Source organism: Natator depressus, chromosome 28 (genome assembly GCF_965152275.1).
Source record: "Natator depressus isolate rNatDep1 chromosome 28, rNatDep2.hap1, whole genome shotgun sequence".
Classification (NCBI taxonomy): Eukaryota; Metazoa; Chordata; order Testudines; family Cheloniidae; genus Natator; species Natator depressus.
Window position 1 is genome coordinate 1968714 of NC_134261.1, and position 21239 is coordinate 1989952.

Below are 21239 nucleotides of genomic sequence, written 5' to 3' on the forward strand. Positions count from 1 at the left end.
GGATAGGGATAACCCCTCCCAGCATTATGCCCCCCAGCTCCTGTACTGGGGTGGTGTCAGGGTTCGTGAGGGCCTGTGAAGTTGGGGGCTGTGTCTTGGCTGCCTGGGGGTAAGGCAGGGGAAATCCTCTCGAGTGGGGGGCCGTACGGGGCCCAGGACACACAATGCTACCTAGGGGGCTCCGGCTGCCATGTGGCGCCAGGGCCGGGGGACTGGCTGGCTCAGGGGGGCAGGGAATGGGGCACGGGGCCTGTCCCCTCTAGGGGGAGCCAGCTCCTATCCAGCCCCACAAATCGAAACTCCCCCCCGCACCCTTTCCGGAGGACTAGTATGTCTAAGACCTGCCCCCCGCCCCCCATCCCCTCCAGAAGTGAACCTCATCACAGATCAAGGAGTGCAATTGTCTACACCTCTTGTGCAGGGGAGAACTGGATTAATAATCGAGGGTCCCTGCTTTTGTATTAAAGGTGTAGGACGTCTAGGTTCTCTCCCTGGCTCTGGGAGGGGAGTGGGGTCTAGTGCTTAGAGCGGGCGGGGGCTGGGAGCCAGGCCTCCTGGGTTCTGTCCCCGGCTCTGGGAGGGGAGTCGCGGCTGGTGGGTTAGAGCGGGGGGGCTGGGAGCCAGGACTCCTGGGTTCTCTCCCCGGCTCTGGGAGGGGAGTGGGGTCTAGTGGTTAGAGCAGGGGGGGACTGGGAGCCAGGACTCCTGGGTTCTCTCCCCGACTCTGGGAGGGGAGTGGGGTCTAGTGGTTAGAGCAGGGGGGGGCTGGGAGCCAGGACTCCTGGGTTCTCTCCCCAACTCTGGGAGGGGAGTGGGGGACTGGCGGGTTAGAGCAGGGGGGGAGGGTTGGGAGCCAGGACTCTGGAAGGGGAGTGAGGCCTAGTGGCTGACTCCGAATTCACCCCGGGGTTGCTGAGAACAGAATGCAGCCCTGCCCCCCCCCTTGCAGTTCGGGGGGTGATGCTGGCTTGACCCCAGGGAGCCTTGATCCAAATCAAGCCCCCGTTCCTCCTCCCCCCCCCCCGGCCCCCAGCTCTGCAGGAAGCTCCCAGATCAGGGAATGAGGCTCTGCGGGGACACTGGCAGGACACAGCTGCCCTGGGTCCATTGTTAGGGCAGGAAGCCGAGATGGGGCGTGTCTGTGGGCCCCCCCACACCCCCGCCCCTCTTCAGTGAGCGCAGACAGCAGGACAGGGAGCCCGGACTCCTGGGTTCTCTCCCCAGCTCTGGGAGGGGAGTGGGGGCTGGTGGGTTAGAGCTGGGAGCCAGGACACCTGGGTTCCATCCCTAAGAGCTTATGGGTGAGTTCTTTTCCAGCTAAGACAAGTGGGGTGGGGGGTGACACCCCCATTCTCTTTGTTGTCTTGCGGCTCTGTGTCCCGTCCTGCCCAGCACCCCCCTCACCCGCTAGGAGGGAACCGGCCTACCCCAAGGCAGCCCAGCCCAGCCCCTGGAGCTTCTTTCCCACCCCAGAGGAAGACGCATGAGCTCTGTGGATTTCCAGGGGGAGGGGGAGAGAAAAGGATGACTGGCCCAAGGCTAAACAGTGAGTTTGGAGCAGATCTGGGGAGAACCCAGGAGTCCTGGTTCCCAGCCCCCCTTGCTCTAACCATTAGACCCCACTCCCCTCCTAGAGCTGGGGAGAGAACCCAGGAGTCCTGGCTCCCAGCCCCCCTTGCTCTAACCATTAGACCCCCCACTCCTCTTCTCGAGCTGGGGAGAGAACCCAGGAGTCCTGGCTCCCAGACCCCCTTGCTCTAACCATTAGACCCCCCACTCCCCTTCTCGAGCTGGGGAGAGAACCCAGGAATCCTGGCTCCCCGCCCTCTGCTCTAACCACCAGCCCCCACTCCCCTCCCAGAGCCAGGGAGAGAACCCAGGAGTCCTGGCTCTGACCCACCCCCCCTCACTCTAACCACCAGACCCCGCTGCTCTCTCAGTCATATGGTAAAACTAAAGACCGGATCCCAGAAGGGCCGGTCGTGCCGTCCCCACAAAGGACACTGGATCGAGGTAGCTGGGTGGGATTTGTCATGGTCAATTCTGCCTTCCCTCCCGTCATTTGCATCTGAGTAGGGATTTTCGTCTCCCCCCCGCCCCCATATGTGGCTGCATCTCAGCGCCGGGCGAGGGATCCCCGGATAACCAGCTGCTCCACCCCAGAGGTGGCTGCATTTCAGTGCTGGGAGCGCTGTGCTGTTGGATGTGGTGCTGGGGGGCTCAGCAGGGGGCGCTCTCCCCTGGCAGGCAGGGCTGGCCCCAGGGCGGTGCTAGGGGGCGCTGTGGGGTAGGGAGAGGGGCGGGGGGCTCAGCAGGGGGCGCTCTCCCCTGGCAGGCACGGCTGGCCCTAGGGCGGCGCTAGGGGGCACTGTGGGGCAGGGAGCGGGGCGGGGGGCTCAGCAAGGGGCGCTCTCCCCTGGCAGGCACGGCTGGCCCCAGGGCAGCGCTAGGGGGCGCTGTGGGGCAGGGAGTGGGGCGGGGGGCTCAGCAGGGGGCGCTCTCCCCTGGCAGGCACGGCTGGTCCTAGGGCGGTGCTAGGGGGCGCTGTGGGGCAGGGAGTGGGGTGGAGCCTCAGCAGGGGGCGCTCTCCCCCGGCAGGCAGGGCTGGCCCCAGGGCAGCGCTAGGGGGCGCTGTGGGGCAGGGAGTGGGGTGGAGCCTCAGCAGGGGGCGCTCTCCCCCGGCAGGCAGGGCTGGCCCCAGGGCAGCGCTAGGGGGCGCTGTGGGGCAGGGAGTGGGGTGGGGGCTCAGCAGGGGGCGCTCTCCCCTGGCAGGCAGGGCCTTGCTAAACAAAATGCACCCGTGCATCTGTCCAGAAAAGCTTTATTGAAACCAGCCACCGAGCCGCGTGTTGGGGTGCTACAGGGTGTGAGGCCAGAACCAGCTTTTGACAGATACCCCCCCCAAATCAGCTCCAAATACCCCCCCCCCGACCCAAACCTCTCCCCCACCAGAACACCAAGGCGGAGCCCTGACTTGAAAGCACATTTTGCCCCGCAGCGTTTTGTGACAATATATAATATTCCCACCTCTGCAATTTACCCCCGTTTGCATGTTTCCCGGCAACATGTGCTTTTAGCTGGGGGGGTGTCTTCAAATCCCAGAAGAACTACGGGAGTGGGGGAGGTTAAATATGCCATTGCACCCCTCCAGTAGCCAGCACTAGGAATAGCTGTTAAATTTCCCCTCTAGGGGGCACCAGCTGTGAATTGGCCCAAGGGTGGGGGACTGGCTGGCTAAGGGGGGAAGGGGATGGACATGGGGCCCGTCCCCTCTAGGGGGCGCCAGCTCCCGTCCGGCCCCAGGGTGGGGACTGGCTGGCTCAGGGGGGCGGGGAATGGGGCATGGGGCCTGTCCCCTCTAGGGGGCGCCGGCTCCCATCTGGCCCCATGACGGGGCGACTGGCTGGCTCAGGGGGTGGGGAACGGGATATCTTCCTTATGTGTGGTAATGGGAACCAGTCCCATCATGTGTGTGATAGAGGGAGAATAACTGACCCCTACTAGGTGGGGAGTAGGAGATGGGAGAGGGAGATGTGTGCGTTCCACTTCCATCGAGAGCCCCATTGTGTGGATGGTCGCCTGATCCCAACCTATCCCATCTAGACTGCACTCTCTGCACTATCTACTCCTAGGCTAGCCATCCTAGACCACCCGGCCGATTCTAGACTGGATTAGCCATTCTAGACTGTGCTCGCCTTCCTAGGCTAGCCATTCTAGATGGGGCTAGATGGGTCCAGGCTGCGGTATCCCTTCCTAAGCGATGGGTTCTAGATTGGGCTACCGATCTAGACTGGGCTAGGTTAGCTGTACTAGACTGTGCTGTCCTGGATGGTGTTATCCATTCCTTGTTCATGAATTCGAGACTACGGTAGCCATTCTCGGTTGTGCTCTCCATTATAGGGAGCGCAAACTGTTCAGAGACTGTGTGTTCTAGATCGGGCTATCCTTCTAGATGGGTCTTTTCGTTCCAAGGTGATCCGTTCTAGGCTGTGGTATCCCTTCCTAAGCTATTGATTCAAGATTGGGCGATCTGATCTAGACCACGCCATGCATTCCTATGTCGTCAGTTCAAGACTACACTATCCATTCTAGAATGGGCTATCTATTCTGGGCGGCACTATTTGTTCTAGCCTTTACCATACATTGACTGTAGGTTCCCTTATCCATTCTATGCCACACTATCCATTCCTAGGTTGTTTTAGACTATGCTATTCTAGACTCTCCTTTCCCATCTGCTCTTCCCCCTGGCAATTGAAAGGTGATAAACTTCCCTCCTCATTCCAGAACCACAGCTCCCTCCCTTTCCCCCACATGCCGTGAAACACCAGAGGTTCCAGACCTCTTCTGGAGCAGCAAAGACCAGTTGCTGCTGAAGTTTTGAGCTTTATTCTAGGGCCACTGTGATCCCAGATCCCTCTCTTGCCCCACTAACCTGCTCTGACTTTAATTGTTTTGGGGGGAGTAGGGTCCTCAGCCATCCATGACAAATATCTTACACCCTGCAGTATTCCCAATCCAGAGGGATTCCTGATCTAATGATCCAGCCCATCAATCAGTTGTGTTCTAGACTCATCCATTGATAATCTAGAACCTTAGCTGGGACCAGAGACTAAACATTCTGCGTCGCTCTCGCTTTGGTCTCCAGAACTTGAAATGCCCAAAGGCCATCTGTCAAAGTGGATATGGAACGGTTACAGATGAATAATCTAGAACCCCTGCTCTGGAAGCTCTTGAGCTGAGAGGTTCCACAATCTGGAGATAGAGACTCAAAAGAGCCTAGAACCCAGGATCTGGTAGACATGAGGCCTCAGAGGTTCTAGTATCTGGAGACATAATATTGAGAGAAAGCCTGGAAGTCAGGAACCCATAGGCAGAAGACCTCAGAGGTCATATGTTATGGGGGACCTGGATCATCTACATTTTAGCAATCCAGAACCTCAGCTCCTGAAACCTTTGATCCGGGAGGCTCCAGACTCGGTGGATGGAATATTTAGATTCAGAAAATACAGATTCTGGAACCCAGGATTCCATAAAGAGGGGACCTCGGAGGATCTGGACTCTGGAGCTGGAATATGTAGACTCCAGAAGAACACAGTCTAGAACCCTCAATCCTGTAGACAAGACACCTTAGATGTTCTGGATCCCATATCCAGATAACTGTAGGTGTTCTACACTCAGAAGGTGGAACATTTACATGCTGGATAACATACCTGGAACACAGGATACATTAGGTTCCAGACTCCAACCAGATAAACTCCAGAAGGTCCCCAGACCTTAGGATCAAGCTCCTTGCTTTGCTACACCTCACGCTTCCAGAGATCTCCAGCACGTCAAGAACCCTTTTGCAATGGACCTGCCCCAGTACGACTCTAGAGCCTTCTAGAGCGGGCAACTAACTAACACAAGGTCAAGTGGCCTAGCTACAAACGCCTTTTCCATTTGCTCCGAGCACTGACATTGCAAAGCAAATTAAAAGCAACAAAAAATACACCCCCCAACTTCGGGGGGGAGTAAAAATATAGATAGATACGGGTCAGAAAAAGCCACTGTCAGCAAAAGAATACATTTAATTCTTTAAAGAACCTTTGTGAAAAAGAAAAGAAGAAAACACTTTCTTAAACCAGCATCAAGCTGGAGGCATCAGTTGTCCACAGAGACAATGTGGGTAGGGGAAAGCTTAACTGGAGTGACTCTGTATTAAAACTGGTTTAAGCAAAACTCCGGAGTCACCAGTTGTCCATAGAGACTTCTAGGGTAGGCTAGATCTTCAGTAAAGACTCCTTGGACAAATGGTGAATCTGGATTTTAGTAAAATCAGAGTCAATCCACAGAGATTTAGAGACTGGACTAGAACGTCTTTGAGGTCTTCATGGACAGCTAGTGACTCCTGATTTTGATTAAACGGCTGTCAAACCAGAGACATTCGATGTCCCTAAAGATGTCCAACCTCAGTGAGAACTTAACTGGAGTGACTTTGGGTTGACACTAGTGTCACCGAAACTGCAGAGTCACAATTAGCTGGCTAGAGAGGCTTCCAGGGTGGTTAAATCAGAGTCACTCCAGAGTCACTCCTCCCAGATTTAGATCGCGATTAGAACTTCAGTGAAGTCTATGCAAAACTGGCAGCTGCTGACTCCAGTTAAGCCAACGTCAAGCCGGCATCATCAGTTGTCCATAGAGATGTCCAGGGTAGGGGAGAATTCAGAGTGACTCTGGACTGAAACTGGTTTAACCAAATGAGATATTGCCTTCCAGAAGGAAACATAAATCAACTGAAAATTAAGTACAGTAGTTAAGAAAAGTGGGGGATGGGAGTGGGGGGGGGCATGGTCTCTCACAACACTCTGCCTGCAGAGCTCTGACATCACTTCCTGTGCCACATTTACTTAAAGAACCAAGGACTCCTGGGTTCTCTCCCGAGCTTTGAGAGGGGAGTGGGGTCTGGTGGGTTGGAGCAGGAGGAGCTGGGAGCCAGGACTCCAGGGTTCTCTCCCCAGTTCGGGGTGGGAGTGAGGTCTAGTGGTTACAGCAGAGGGCTGGGAGCCAGGACTCCTGGGTTCCCTCCCCAGCTTTGCGGGGGGAGGAAGGGAATGGCAGACCCACTTCAAAACACAGGGTGCAGATACACTCCCCCCTACACATATGGAACTGGGTCTTCCATAGACCAGAGAGAGCACCCCCCTGCAGTCCATAGCCCCCCATGTCCCGTAGCGCCCCCCCCAGCCAAGCCCAGACACTGCAGGACAAAACATGCTATGAAAGTGGGTCACGACCAGCGGGCCCCTCCTGACAGGCCGGGAATTTCCCCTACCCCGACACGGCCCCCCCTGCTGGCAGGAGCGAAGTAAGCAGCGGTGCGGGGTGAGGGGGAGCTGTGTCTCTCTCCTGCTCTCTGGCGAGAGGGGGAGGAAGCGCGGTCCCCGTTCAGCAGCGGGCGCCGGAGGGGCCGGCCAGCACTGCGTAGCGGATCTTGGTGTTGGTGACGGCCCCATGCTTCTGCCGCAGGTGAAGCCGCAGCTGGCTCTTGTGCCGGAAGTGCAGGTGGCAGGCCTCGCACTGCGGGGGGGCCACAAGACAGGGGGGGGTCAGTGCCCTGAGCCGGGTGGGGGGAGAACCCAGGAGTCCTAGCTCCCAATCCCCCCCCTCGCCCCAGCTCTATCCCACCAGACCCCAATCCCGTCCCAGAGCCGGGGAAAGAATCCAGGACTCCTGGCTCCCAACCTCCCTTGCTCTAGCCACCAGCCCCCACTCCCCTCCCAGCCCCGGGGAGAGAACCCAGGAGTCCTGTCATCGTCGTCCCCCACTCACGTGATACGGCTTCTCGCCCGTGTGGATCCGGATGTGGCTCTTGAGGGTCTGTAGGTGCCGGAAGCGGGTCCCACACGTCTCGCAAGGGTAGGGCTTTTCACCCGTGTGGATCAACACGTGGGCCCGGAGGTGGGCGACCTGGGAGGGGAGAGAGACGTGATCAGATTCCAGGGGGCTGCAGTACTTGGCCTGGCCTCTAGGGGGCCCTGCTTCCCATTGGAATCTATGGGACCCAGGGTGGCAGTACCCGGCCTGGCCACTAGGGGGCCCTGCTCCCCGTTGGAGTCTATGGGAGCCAGGCGCTTCAGATCCCACTGCTCCCACCAGTAGATGTTGGCCCTTATTGATTGCACGAGTTTCTCTCACTGCTCCTTGCCCCAGGCCTCCCCTTCACAGCCCCTCATCTCTCCACCTGACCCCCGCAGAGCCTACCCTGCCCCCCCCCACCCGCACCTGCACGAAGCTGGAGCCGCAGGTCTCACACTTGTAGGGCTTTTCGCCTGAGTGGATCCGCGAGTGGGTTTTGAGGTTCGCTGGCCGGTTGAACTGGGCCCCACAGACTCCGCAGCGATATGGCTTCTCACCTGGGGGGGACACAGGGGGCAGCTAGGGGGTGGCACAGCCCCCCCCCCCCGCAAACTCTCCTGATCTGCACAGCCTCCCATCCCCTCCCACAATCCCCTGACCCCCTTCCTGTCTCCTATTTGGCCCCACCCACCTCCCCTCTGACCCCTCCCCATGAGCCCTCCAACATGCTCTTGGCCCTCCTGCTTCCCCTTAACCCCTTCCTCCTCCTTCTGACTTTTCCCACCTCCCCTGACCACTCCCACCTCCCCTGGACCCACCCACCTCCCATTAACCCCGCCCCCTGACCCTTCCTGACTCCACCCACCTCCCCTCTTCCCTCCCACCTCCCATTAACCCCACCCCCTGACCCTTCCTGACTCCACCGACCTCCCCTGGTCCCGCCCACCTCCCCTGGTCCCCTCCCCTGACTGCTCCTGACTCCACCCACCTCCCCTGTTCCCTCCCACCTCCCATTAACCCCGCCCCCTGACCCTTCCTGACTCCACCCACCTCCCCTGTTCCCTCCCACCTCCCATTAACCCCGCCCCTGACCCTTCCTGACTCCACCCACCTCCCCTGTTCCCTCCCACCTCCCATTAACCCCGCCCCCTGACCCTTCCTGACTCCACTGACCTCCCCTGGTCCCACCCACCTCCCCTGGTCCCCTGACCCTGACCCTTCCTGACTCCACCCACCTCCCCTGTTCCCTCCCACCTCCCATTAACCCCGCCCCCTGACCCTTCCTGACTCCACCCACCTCCCCTGTTCCCTCCCACCTCCCATTAACCCCGCCCCCGACCCTTCCTGACTCCACCCACTTCCCCTGGTCCCACCCACCTCCCCTGGTCCCCTCCCCCGACCCTTCCTGACTCCACCCACCTCCCCTGTTCCCTCCCACCTCCCATTAACCCCGCCCCCTGACCCTTCCTGACTCCACCCACCTCCCCTGTTCCCTCCCACCTCCCATTAACCCCGCCCCCTGACCCTTCCTGACTCCACCCACCTCCCCTGTTCCCTCCCACCTCCCCTGGTCCCCTGCCCCTGCCCCTTCCTGACTCCACCCACCTCCCCTGTTCCCTCCCACCTCCCACTAACCCCGCCCCTGACCCTTCCTGACTCCACCCACCTCCCCTGGCCCCTCCCCCGGCCCCCCCCGGCACCCCGTACCGGTGTGCACGGCGCGGTGGGAAGCCAGGTTGCCCTTGTAGCGAAAGGCCGAGCGGCAGAGGTGACACTTGAACGGTTTGTTGTCGTGGGGGGCAGCCGCCGGGGCCTGCCCCCCCTCCGTTCCCCCGTCCTCCCCCTCCCCCTCCTCCTCCTCCTCCTCCAGGCCCAGCTCGCAGGCCCCGCAGCCGTACGGCCCAGCACCTGCGGGAGGGGAGGGGGCCGTGAGAGGGTTCAGGGCATGGCCCAGGGGGGGGTCCCCAATACTCAGAGCCCGCTCTGCAGCGTATGGGACTGGCCCATCCCCCCTCAGCGCCTATGTGGGACCAGCCGCTCCCCCGCCACAGCATAGGGGACTGGCCCCCTCCCCTCACCCCACAGTGCCTATGGGACCAGCCCCTCCCCCACCCCACAGCGCATATCAGACCAGCCCCTCCCTCCACCTCACAGCGTAAATGGGACTGGCCCCTCCCCCCCACAGCACGTATGGACCAGCCCCCTCCCCCTCCCCTCCCCCCACACACCGTGCAGGGCACAGAGCCCCCTTCCTCGCCCCTCACCTGTTGCGGGCCGGGGCCGCCCCTGGGGAAGGTGGGGGCAGGGTGGGTGCAGCGGGGCCCCCACCTGCCGGCGCTGGGGGCACTGTGACAAGGCGGGGTGCGGCCTGCGGGGAGATGGGAAAGGGCGGGGGGGGGGCTCAGCTACTACGAGGCATAGCTCCCCCCAGCCCCCAATGTATGGGGCCTGCGCCCCCGCCCCCCACTCACCGTATGGGACCAAGCGCCCCGCCCCTGTGTATTGGACCAGGAGCCCCTCTCACAAGCATATAGGACCAGAAGCCCCGATCCCCTCGGCATATGGACCCCTCTCCCCCACCCCAGCTTGGCATACGGACCAGGTGCCTCGCCCCCGCCAAGTATATGGGACCCGGCACCCCCCTCAATTGACATATGGGACCGGGCACCCCTCCCCCACTCAGCATGTAGGCCCGGGCGCCCCTCCTCTTCCCAACGTATGGGCCCGGGTGCCCCTCCCTGTCCCAGCATATGGGCCCGGATATGGGACCGGCCGCCCCACCCCCCAGCTCAGCCACTCACCCGCAGAGGGCGCCGTCACGCTGGGTCCCGGGGCCGCCCCCCTCTTCCCCGCCATGGTTGGCGCCTTGGTCTTTGCCGGCCGGTGGCTCGGGCAGGGTTGGGGGGCCGGGGGGCTGGGGGCCGGCCCCACTCCCTCCCCCGGCCCCCTCCCCCCGGAGCGAGTTCAGGACGATGAACTTGTATTTCTTCCAGTTGCAGGCCTTGGGGTCGGGGGCGCAGCCGCTGGACTCGCAGGGGGAGGCGGGGTGCCCCTCGGAGCGCGATGGACTGTCGGGGGGGCCCCGCTCCCCCCCCGGGGGCGCCCCCCCAGAACCCTTCACCGGCGGCCTGGCAGGAGCCGATCGCAGGGGGGCCCCCGGGCTCGGCCCCTCTGGGTGGGGACCCTCTGCGGGCACCGTCCCACTGTCATCTGAGGGTACTTGGGGGGTGTCCAGGGATTTGGGGTCCACCGGGGAGGGGAGAGGCTTGGGGTAGCAGCTAGCGTGGTCGTAACTGCAAGAGAGAGGGATGAAATGAGGGGGAGCAGCGACCCATTCCCGCCCCACCACCCTGAGCCAGCCCGTCCCCGCCCTGGGGCTGGGTGGGAGCCGGTGCCCCCTAGAGGGGACAGGCCCCTGCCCCTTTCCCTGCCCCCCTGAGCCAGCCAGTCCCCGCCCTGGGACCAGGTGGGAGCTGGCGCCCCCTAGAGGAGACAGGCCCCTCCCCCATTCCCCGCCCCCCTGAGCCGCCCGGCGGCCGGAGGGGAGCCGGCGCCCCCTACCTGGCCTGAATGAAGCGGTGACAGGCGTCCACCACGTGCTCCATCTGCAGGTAGGTGGCGGCGTTGAGCAGGGCGGGGACAGAGGCCGGGGTGAGGGGCAGGCGGGCGGTGTACATGAAATCCAGCAGGGCCTGGAAGCCCCCGGGCTGGATGGAGCTGGGCAGGGTGAGGACAGTGACCTCGCTGCCCCCCTGGGCCAGGAAGATGGAGTAGAAGAAGCCACTGCCAGGGGGAGAGAAGGGTGATGGGAAAGTGGGACACGGACTACAACTCCCAGCATCCACCGCGGCCCACCCAGACCACACTGGGGCGGGGCGTGGGGATAGACACCTCCCCTCTGGCCACGCCTCCCCTTCCCACACTGGGGCGTGGCCCAGATGCCACCTCCCCATGGCCACGCCTCCTCAGCCCCCTCTCCCCCACCCCGAAGGTGGCTCAGAGTCTGGCCCGGCAGCCCGCCCCCACCCTCTCCCCACAGGATGGGGACCCAGCTGTGGGTCCAGATGCGTGTGGCCCCCCCCTTGCCGTGCGGAGCCACCAACCCACAGCCATGTCCCTGCCCCACACAGAGCCACGCCACGGCCACCACCATCCCCGCCCCCACGACTCAAAGCCCGTTCCCGTGGCCCCCATCAGCCAGGTCCCCACCCAGCTGCGCCCCCGCCTTCCCAACCATGCCCCTACCCGCAGCGCCCCTTCACAGCCCCGCCCACCCATGCACTGCCACGCCCTCTCTAGCCACTCCCACCCTTCCAGCCACTCCCTCTCTAGCCACGCCCCCACCCTTCCCAGCCACACCCACAGCTCAGCAGCCACGCCCTCTACAGCCAAGCCCCAGCTGTTCCTAGCCACACCCTCTCTGGCCACGCCCCCAGACCGTCACAGCTCCGCCCCCCTCACCTGCAGGCGGCGAGCACAGCCTTGTGGGCCAGCAGGGGGCGCCCCCCCACCAGCAGGGTGACATCGGTCAGGACGCGGCGGTGACGTAGCTGGTCCAGGTTGAGCAGCACGTCGCTGGCGTGGCGTGTGAACTCCCGGACGGAGCCCGCCGGGCCCCCGGCCCCACCCGAGCTCATAGTGACTGCGGACACAGGGGGGTCACCGCAGGCCAGGGCCTGGGGGGGAGACGGGGTTACTCAGAGGGCAGGGGGAGAGGGACACAGCAGGGGAGGGCAGGAGTCCTCCTCCCAGCCCCCCCGATCTCACCACCAGCCCCACTCCCCTCCCACAGCCGGGGAGAGAACCCAGGAGTCCTGGCTCCCAGCCCGCCCTGCTCTGACCCACCAGCCCCCACTCCCCTCCCAGAGCTGAGGAGAGAACCCAGGAGTCCTGGCTCCCAGCCCCCCTGCTCTGACCCACCAGCCACCACTCCCCTCCCAGAGCTGGGGAGAGAACCCAGAAGTCCTGGCTCCCAGCCCCCCTGCTCTGACCCACCAGCCCCCACTCCTGTCCCAGAGTCGGGGAGAGAACCCAGGGGTCCTGGCTCCCAGCCCGCCCTGCTCTGACCCACCAGCCACCACTCCTGTCCCAGAGTCGGGGAAAGAACCCAGGAGTCCTGGCTCCCAGCGCCCCCCCCCACTCTAACCCACCAGCCCCCACTCCCCTCCCAGAGCTGAGGAGAGAACCCAGGCATCCAGGCCGTGACAGCTCACCCTGACCAGCAGGGACCCTCCAACCTTCCTGCCCGCAGGACTTTGAGGGGGGGGAGTGCAATCTCCCAGCTGAACCCCCCAGTCCGGAGAACCAGCCTCCAATGGCTCATCCAGGCGGGGTCTCTTATAGTGTCCTGAGAGGGGGGGTGGGGGAAGTTCTCTCTCTAGTTCACATCCTTCCTGCCCCGGCCCAGCCGTGGGGAGGGAGTGGGGGGGGAGTATTAATAGACTTTTCAGGAAAAAGGCCGGAGAATTCCAAGATCCACAAACAAACCCAGCTCCAAGCTCCCCCCTCTTCTAACCCACCACCCCAATCCCATCCCAGAGCTGGGGAGAGAACCCAGGAGTCCTGGCTCCCAGCCCCTCCTGCTCTAACCCACCAGCCCCCACCCCCCTCCCAGAGCCGGGGAGAGAACCCAGGCGTCCTGGCTCCCAGCCCCCCCTGCTCTGACCCACCAACCCCAACTCCCCTCCCAGAGCTGGGGAGAGAACCCAGAAGTCCTGGCTCCCAGCCCCTCCTGCTCTAACCCACCAGCCCCCACTCCCCTCCCAGAGCCGGGGAGAGAACCCAGGAGTCCTGGGTGACAGCCCGCCCTGCTCTAACCCACCAGCCCCCACTCCCCTCCCAGAGCTGGGGAGAGAACCCAGGAGTCCTGGCTCCCAGCCCCTTCTGCTCTAACCCACCAGCCCCCACTCCCCTCCCAGAGCCGGGGAGAGAACCCAGGAATCCTGGCTTTGATCCCTGCTTAGTTCACCCCACTGCTCTGTTAAGGCACCCCCCCCCCCACACCTCTCTTTTTAGATCCAGGAATTGGGAGCGGGGGGGGGGATTTGTGGCGAGGGGGGGAGCTGCTGGGACTGGCTGATCCCTGAATGAAGTTACTCTATTTCCTTCTATTGTCCTGGCCTACGCTGGGGAGCCCGGAGTGGGGGGGGGGGCAGGCAAGGAGGTGGGAATTGGGGGGCAAGGAGGGAGGAAACTGGATATTTTTTTGGACCCTCACCCTTAGTGAGATGAGACAAAGACACATGGCGGAGGCAGCCAGGCAAGGGGTCCCTGGATAACCAGCCACCCCCCCAAGGTGGCCGCATCTCAGCACCGGGCGAGGGGTCCCCTGTGTAACTAGCCGCCCCGCCCCAGAGGTGGCCGCATCTCAGCGCCGGGCGTGGTGTCCCTGGGTCACCAGCTGCCCCACCCCAGAGGTGGCCGCATCTTGGGGCTGGGCGAGGGGTCCCCAGGTCACTGGCCGTCCCGCCCCAGAGGTGGCCGCATCTCAGCGCCGGGCGAGGGGTCCCTGGGTAACCAGCCGCCCCGCCCCGGAGGAGTCCGTGGGTAGATTTCTGGACACAAAGTCCATTGTGGTACAGTCACAAATGCAGGAAACTCCCAGTAGTGGCGGGGGGTGGGGTGGGGGGGGTGCCCCAGGCAGTGACATCACACTGGGGGGGGCAACTCAGCATTTCAATTGTCATATAACCCAGATCTTAAAGTCGCGGTAGGGGCTAGAGACTCTTTTGATTGCACCAGTAGCCAGGGAGAGAACCCAGGAGTCCTGGCTCCCAACCCCCCTGCTCTAACCCACCGGCCCCCACTCCCCTCCCAGAGCCGGGAAGAGAACCCAGGAGTCCTGGCTCCCAGCCCCGCCCCCGGAATCTAGCCCACAGGTTAATCGCTCGGGTTCTAGGAATGTGTCGGTACCACCCTGTGGCCAGCAGGTGGCGCTGTCGGTCCGCGCATCACCCTGGCTTGCAGTGTGGGCCCCACTCCCAGCAGTGGGGGTTGGAAGCCAGGACTCCTGGTTTCTCTCCCTGGCTCTGGGAGTGGAGTGGGGTCTGGTGGGTTAGAGCGGGGGTGGGGGCGCTGGGAGCCAGGACTCCTGGGTTCTCTCCCTGGCTCTGGCAGCGGAGTGGGGGCTGGTGGGTTAGAGGACCGGGGGCTGGGATCCAGGACCCCTGGGTTCTCTCCCCGACTCTGGGACAGGAGTGGGGGCTGGTGGGTCAGAGCAGGGGGGCTGGGAGCCAGGACTCCTGGGTTCTCTCCCCAACTCTGGGACAGGAGTGGGGGCTGGTGGGTTAGAGCAGGGGGAAAGAGGGGGGTTGGGAGACAGGATTCCTGGGTTCTTTTCCCAGCTTTGTTATGTGATGTTGGGTCTGTCCCTTACTGCTGTGCCTCAGTTTCTCCTCCTGCGCTGCATCTCTTTAGACTGTCAGCATTTTGGGTCAGGGTCTTTCACTGTGTGTCTGGGCAGCGACGGGGGCCAAGACAGGAAACCCTGTCCTCCCCCTCCCCCCGTGGAACAGCTGTTCAGACTTTCCTGATAAGGCTGGAGAGGAGCCAGGGACTCAGAGTGGGGCTGGCCGGCCAGTCCCTGACCCAGGACCGGATGGGAGCCGACACTCCTGGAAGAGGAAAGGTCCAGTACCCAATTCCCCACCCCTGAGCCAGGCCGAGAACCCAGGAGTCCTGGCTCCCAGTCCCCTGCTCTAACCACTGGACCCCACTTCCCTCCCAGAGCCGGGGAGAGAACCCAGGAATCCTGGCTCGCAGCCCCCCTTGCTCTAACCAACAGCCCCCACTCCCCTTCCAGAACCAGGGAGAGAACCCAGAAGTCCTACGCTGCCCCTCCCATGCCCCCCCACAGGAAGTGGTAGGAATTCCCAGCCCCACGTGACCCCTCTGGAATGTGGTGACGTCACCGAGGGGTCCATTAAAAAAAGTTTTTTGGGAGTTGGGAGAAAAAAAAAACTTTTCCGGGGAGTTTCGGAGCCGGCGGGATCCGGCGCCTCCGGGACCTTCCCCCTGTCCCCCACCGGGCTAGGGAACCCCCCACCCCACGAGTGGGGCAGGACAGGAGGGGCTGGGCCCCCCCACCCCCGCAACTGGGATTCCCGCATCGGAGCTAGGTAAGAATCGGGTCCCCCCACCCCGCAGGAATTCTCCCCACGTGATCAGAGACACACACCCTCCCTGGCCAGGGACCCTTCCCCACTGAGACCCCCACTCCCTCTCCCAGGGACCCCTCCCCATTGGGAACCCCCTCTCTCTCCCTGGGCCAGGGACCCCACCCCCTTTAGCGCCCCCAGGGCCAGGGTCTCTACGCCAGGACTTTTCCTCCCCCGCCTTCCGCCCCTGGGACACCCCCCCCCCCACGCTTGGTATGGAGGGGGGCTGTGGTTCCCCAAGCTGAGTCCCCCCCCACCCTAGAAATCCCCTCCCCAACCAGGGCCAGTGGGGCCGGGTGAGAGTTAGATCCTGCCCCTCCCCTGCCAAATCTAGACAGACCCAAGGCAGGCCCCACTCCCCTCCCACAGCAGGGGAGAGAACCCAGGAGTCCTGGCTCCCAGCCTCCCTGCTCTAACCCACCAGATCCCCCTCCCCTCCAGGAGCCACAGAAAGAACCCAGGAGTCCTGGCTGCCAGCCCCCCTGCTCTAACCCACCAGATCCCACTCCCTTCCCAGAGCAGGGGAGAGAACCCAGGAGTCCTGGCTCCCAGCCCCCCCTGCTCTAACCCACTAGCCGTCGCTCCCCTCCAGGAGCCACAGAGAGAACCCAGGAGTCCTGGCTCCTAGCCCCCCCTGTTCTAACCTCTCTACACCCCCCCCCCCTGCAGGTCCCAGAGATGTCCGGTCCCACCTGGCTTCCCCCAAAGCAGCTGAGCTCCTCGGGGTCTCCAGGCGTCTCGGTCTCGGCTCTGGCACTCGGCAAACCCCAGAAGAAATACGCCCCTGTTCCTGCGCCCCCCAGGCCGGCCCCCCAGGAGCAGAACGGGGGGGACATGAGCGGGACAGGCTACCAGCCAGCGGGCCCTGGTAAATACCTGGTTTTCCTCTCCCACCCCCCCCCGCCCCACCCGAATGGTCTGATCCAGGTTGGGGGCAGGGCTGAGGGGGGGAATCTGGGAGGCGGTGGAGGGGGGAATAGAGAGGGAGGGGGCCTGTAGGTCTGACCCATTGCTGTTTCCCCTCTAGGCAGCCTCCCCTCCCGTCCCCTGCCTTCCAGCTTCGGCCCCCCGGCTGACTTGGAGCATCATTACCCATCAGCCCCAGGGGCCAAGGATGAACTGGGGGTGCCCTGGGGTGGCCCCCCCTCTGCTGGATGCGGGTACCACATGCAGGTAGGAGGAGGGAATGGGGCCCCCGGGCATTGGGGGGATGGGACAGGGATTTGGGGTGCTGGTGGAGAGGGGGGTGACCTATGCAGCCCAGTGCCTTGCCTCCGTGGGACCTTGGAGAAAGCATAAGTTTCCCATAATTCACCTGCCTTGGTCATATGGGGCACGTGGGAAGGCTCCTTCCTGACCATCTCATGCCTTGGAGCATGAGGCTTGATTCCCGTTACCCTGTGGAACTACCTGCCACTAGGACAGCAGCTGGACTGTCTGATCCCAGCTGACAGGCCTGGGCAGTACCTTATAGCCCTCCCCTCCCCTCCCCACACCATAATCCCCTCCCCCTCCTTGTCTGTTTCCTTAGGGGTCTGCCCTAGACCCAGGGCCCCACCGCCCCTCCAGCATCGACGCCCAAATAGACTCGCTCACCAGTATGTTGGCTGATATGGAGAATGCCGGCCCCCAACGCCGGGGGGAGAGGCAGGTAAACGCCCCCCCCACCGGAGGGTTCTGTGGGAGGGGGGGTTTGACCTGGTGGGTTTTCAATGGCACAGCCTCTCCCGCCCTAATGAGATTTCAGACCCTATAATCACGTCCTTCCAAGTACCTTCTTGCCCCTCTCCTGCCCACCGCATGGCAACTCCAGCGCCTGATATCTCCGGAACCAGTGGACACAGGCTTCTGCATGTGACACCGTTGGAAAGTAGAGACCCTGGGCTTTCCGTTGGTATCACCGGCCGCATCTCCCTCCCCTGGTTTCCTGGGGATCGGCCACCGAAAATCACATTCCAACCAGAACCTCGGGGGGAGGGAAGTGGAGATGGTTCACGGGACGTCACAGTGGGCCTCCTTTATTGCCCGATATTTCCTGAGCCGGTGGGGATAGAGATGAATGCCAGGCACCGTTGGAAAACTACAAATCCAAGCTTTCCAATGGGGTATGGCAGGTGCTTCTATCCTTCACGGTTCACAAGATATTGATGGTTTCGCAGAGTCGCCGTTGGCCTGGCAAGACTTGACGATCAACATGGACGAGTGGGGTTCCTTGGGGAACAATGGGTGTTTCAATGCATTTAGGGTTGGGGTGGACTTGCAGGCTGGGGGGGCTGGTAATATGGGGTACCCCCAAAGCCCCACACCAGCCTACGTCTCCTCTTTCCTCTCCTTTCTTCTCCAGAACTTCGACTCCGTCCCGTACCCCTCGGCCTCTGGCCCCCCGCAGCCCGCCCCCCCAAAAATGCCCGGCCCCTACAAGCCGGGCTCCTTTGCCCCCAAGAACTCACCCTATGGTCCATCGCCCCAACCCACCACCTCAACAGCTTCCTCTGGGCCGTCTCCCCAATATGGGGCAGGCTACCCGCGGGCACCGCCCGGGCATAAGCCCTACCCGCAGCCCATGCCCGCGTCCTACACCACGTCGGCCGGGCCGGCCTTCAACGTCCAGGTCAAAGTCGCCCAGCCAGTGCTGGGTTACGGTCAACCGAGGCACCGGGCCGAACAGGCCTACGCACCCCCCTCGCCCCGAGTGGGCCGCGGGGCCCAGTACGCCTTGGAGCCGGGCGCCAGGGGGGAGGAGGGCTGGTATCTGGAGCCGGGGGGTTACGGCAAGAGGCCGGGCAAGGGGGAGTGCTATGGGGCCGGGGGGCTGGCCAAAACGGGGGAGGCGGCTGGGGGTCCGTACCAGGCTGCCGCCAGGACCCCAGGCAAGGAAGAGACGGCGGTGACGGGGAAGGCGCCCCCTGGTGGTGGAGGAGGATACCAGCACCAGGTAATGTGAGAGGGAATGGGCCGGGAGTATGAGGGGGGGCAGGACCCCTGGGTCCTCTGGGAGGGGAGTGGGGGCTAGTGGTTAGAGTGGGGGGGGGACAGCTGGAAGCCAGGACACCTGGGTTCTCTCCCCGGCTCTGGGAGGGGAGTGGGGGCTGGTGGTTAGAGCGAGGGGGGGTGGGGGCTGGGAGCCACGATGCCTGGCTTCTCTCCCCAGCTCTGGGAGGGGAGTGGGGGCTGGGGGGTGAGAGCAGTGGGGGCTGGGAGCCAGGACTCCTGGGTTCTCTCCTGCTGGGGATTGTACCATCTCGTGGGGGGGGGGGGGGATCAACGTGAGCGAAGCCTCCAGCCGAGGTCTCCCTCCCCCCAGGCCCCCCCGAGCCGCCCGGAGGAGGAGCTGGACAGACTGACCAGGAAGCTGGTGCATGACATGAACCACCCGCCGGCTGGGGAGTACTTCGGTGAGGGGGGCAGGGAGTGGCGGGGGGGGCTGGGGGGTTACAGGGTGGCGAGTCAGGGGGGTTCGTGCTTGAGGGGCAGGGAGGGGGTTGCTGGGGTGGTTGTGGGCATGAGAGGTTGAGGCAGTGGGGGGCTGGGAGAGAGGTTGGTGGTCAGGGAGGTGGGGGGGTCGGCAGGGGGGCTGGAGTGGGCGGGGAGCGGAGAGGTGGGGGGAAGGGTCAGTGGAGGAGCTGGGGGGGCCCCGTGTGACCTCTGCCCCCCTCCCCAGGGCGCTGTGCCCGCTGTGGGGAGAACGTGGTGGGGGACGGGACGGGCTGCGTGGCCATGGACCAGGTCTTCCACGTGCCCTGCTTCACCTGCACCACCTGCCACGCCCGGCTGCGGGGCCAACCCTTCTACGCCATGGAGCGCCGGGCCTACTGCGAGGCCTGCTACGTCGTGAGTGCCGGGCCGCAGGACGCCTGGGTTCTCCCCCGGCTCGGGGAGGGGAGTGGGGGCTGGTGGGCTAGAGCTTGGAGCCAGGACGCCTGGGTTCTCTCCCCAGCTCTGGGAGGGGAGTGGGGGCTGGTGGTTAGAGCAGGGGGGCTGGGAGCCAGGACTCCTGTGATCTCTCCCCGGCTCCAGGAGGGGAGTAGGGACTAGTGGCTAGAGCAGGGGGGGCTGGGAGCCAGGACTCCTGGGTTCTTTCCCTGGCTCTGGGAGGGGAGTGGGGGCTGGTGGGTTAGAGCAGCGGGGGCTGGGAGCCAGGACACCTGGGTTCTTTCCCCGGCTCTGGGAGGGGAGTGGGGGCTGGTGGGTTAGAGCAGTGGGGGTTGGCAGCCAGGACTCCTGGGTTCTCTCCCTGGCTCCAGGAAGGGAGTGGGGGCTGGTGGTTAGAGCAGTGGGGGTTGGCAGCCAGGACTCCTGGGTTCTCTCCCTGGCTCCAGGAAGGGAGTGGGGGCTGGTGGTTAGAGCAGGGGGGCTGGGAACCAGGACTCCTGGGTTCTCTCCCTGGCTCCAGGAAGGGAGTGGGGGCTGGTGGTTAGAGCTGGGGGGGCTGGACCCAGGCCCACGGCTCTCCCCTCCCGCCAGGTGACGCTGGAGAAGTGCTCGATGTGCTCCAAGCCCATCCTGGACCGGATCCTGCGGGCCATGGGCAAGGCCTATCACCCCCAGTGCTTCACCTGCGTGGTCTGCCATCACTGCCTGGACGGGGTCCCCTTCACCGTGGACGCCACCAGCCAGGTCCACTGTATCGAGGACTTCCACCGGTACGGCCCCGCCCCCCTGCCCTGTGGCCCCGCCCCTGGCCCTGCCCCCGGCTCCCCTGACGTCCCTCTTCCCCTCTCTGCACCCCCGCAGGAAGTTCGCCCCCCGCTGCTCCGTGTGTGGCAACGCCATCATGCCCGAGCCCGGGCAGGAGGAGACGGTCAGGATCGTGGCCCTGGATCGGAGCTTCCACATTGGGTGCTACAAGTGTGAGGTGGGGGCTGGCAGCCCGGATGCCTGGGTTCTCTCCCCAGCGCTGGGAGCGGGGGCTGGTGGGTCAGAGCAGCAGGGGGCTGGGAGCCAGGACGCCTGGGTTCTCTCTGCAGCACTGGGAAGGGAGTGGGTGCTGGTGGGTCAGAGCAGGGGGACTGGGAGCCCAGACTCCTGGGTTCTCTCCCCGGCGCTGGGAGTGGGGTCTGCTGGTTAGAGCAGGGGGACTGGGAGCCCGGACTCCTGGGTTCTCTCCTCGGCTCTGGGAGGGGAGCGGGGGCTGGGAGCCAGGACGCCTGGGTTCTGACGGACTCTCTGTCCCCCCCGCCCCAGGAGTGTGGGCTGCTGCTGTCGTCGGAGGGCGAGGGCCGGGGCTGCTACCCCCTGGATGGGCACATCCTGTGCAAATCGTGCAGCGCCCGGCGCATCCAGGAGCTCTCCTCGAAGATCACCACCGACTGCTGAGGGCTCGGGGTGCCCAGCCCCCGCTCACCCCCTGGTCTCTGCCCTGGGGGAGGGGCTCTGTCTGCCCCCACTGCCAGCAACTGCTTTAGTATCCGTCGACTTGGGGTCCCCCTCAACCCCGTTCCTCCTATCCCCTATGGGGCAAAGGTCCTGCCTTGTGCCCCCCAGATTCCTGCCCCTGGCTATGTCGGCATCTATTAATATTGGGGGTTCCCCTGCGCCCTGCTTCTCCCATCATTTTGGGGGGGCAGAACCCCCCAGTTCTTGCTGCCCCCCAGCTCCATTGTCTTCTATTAATCCCTCTCTGCCCTGCATTTCTCCCTTCACTTTGGGGGCACGTTTGCACCCCCAGAGTCCCTGCTCTGCCAATCGCTGTTAATTCAGGGTCCCCTCTGCCCCTTGCCTCCCCCCCCAGTTCCTGAGCACCTTAAA

The 21239-nt window shown here is 63.7% G+C and overlaps 2 protein-coding genes across 2 annotated transcripts; one reads left to right on the plus strand and one right to left on the minus strand.

Moving 5' to 3' along the window:
• Window positions 1–3225: 3225 nt before the first annotated feature.
• LOC141978778 (B-cell CLL/lymphoma 6 member B protein-like) lies at window positions 3226–12656 on the minus strand. The gene is made up of 9 exons (XM_074941096.1): window positions 12549–12656; window positions 11797–12011; window positions 10897–11118; window positions 10314–10628; window positions 9600–9703; window positions 9043–9243; window positions 7762–7892; window positions 7309–7446; window positions 3226–7056 (listed from the first exon to the last, which is right to left on the minus strand). Exons 2-9 carry the CDS (start codon window positions 11970–11972, stop codon window positions 6925–6927), a joined length of 1419 nt encoding a protein of 472 aa, XP_074797197.1. The 5' UTR covers window positions 11973–12011; window positions 12549–12656; the 3' UTR covers window positions 3226–6924.
• A 2577-nt stretch (window positions 12657–15233) lies between these two features.
• Window positions 15234–20955, plus strand: TRIP6 (thyroid hormone receptor interactor 6). The gene is made up of 10 exons (XM_074941499.1): window positions 15234–15452; window positions 16161–16359; window positions 16519–16664; window positions 17023–17142; window positions 17836–18426; window positions 18796–18886; window positions 19153–19322; window positions 19956–20134; window positions 20226–20346; window positions 20676–20955. Exons 2-10 carry the CDS (start codon window positions 16170–16172, stop codon window positions 20805–20807), a joined length of 1740 nt encoding a protein of 579 aa, XP_074797600.1. The 5' UTR covers window positions 15234–15452; window positions 16161–16169; the 3' UTR covers window positions 20808–20955.
• The last annotated feature ends 284 nt before the right edge of the window (window positions 20956–21239 follow it).

Excerpts from the sequence above, each read along its gene's own strand:
- LOC141978778 (XM_074941096.1), bottom strand. The coding sequence starts at position 11,972 with ATGAGCTCGGGTGGGGCCGGGGGCCCGGCGGGCTCCGTCCGGGAGTTC. Across the intron at positions 11,119-11,796 it reads GCTGTGCTCGCCGCCTGCAG|TGGCTTCTTCTACTCCATCT; the intron begins GTGAGGGGGGCG and ends TCCCCCTGGCAG. Across the intron at positions 7,447-7,761 it reads GCGGCTCCAGCTTCGTGCAG|GTCGCCCACCTCCGGGCCCA; the intron begins GTGCGGGTGGGG and ends CTCCCCTCCCAG.
- TRIP6 (XM_074941499.1), top strand. The coding sequence starts at position 16,170 with ATGTCCGGTCCCACCTGGCTTCCCCCAAAGCAGCTGAGCTCCTCGGGG. Across the intron at positions 16,360-16,518 it reads CTACCAGCCAGCGGGCCCTG|GCAGCCTCCCCTCCCGTCCC; the intron begins GTAAATACCTGG and ends TTTCCCCTCTAG. Across the intron at positions 17,143-17,835 it reads AACGCCGGGGGGAGAGGCAG|AACTTCGACTCCGTCCCGTA; the intron begins GTAAACGCCCCC and ends TTTCTTCTCCAG.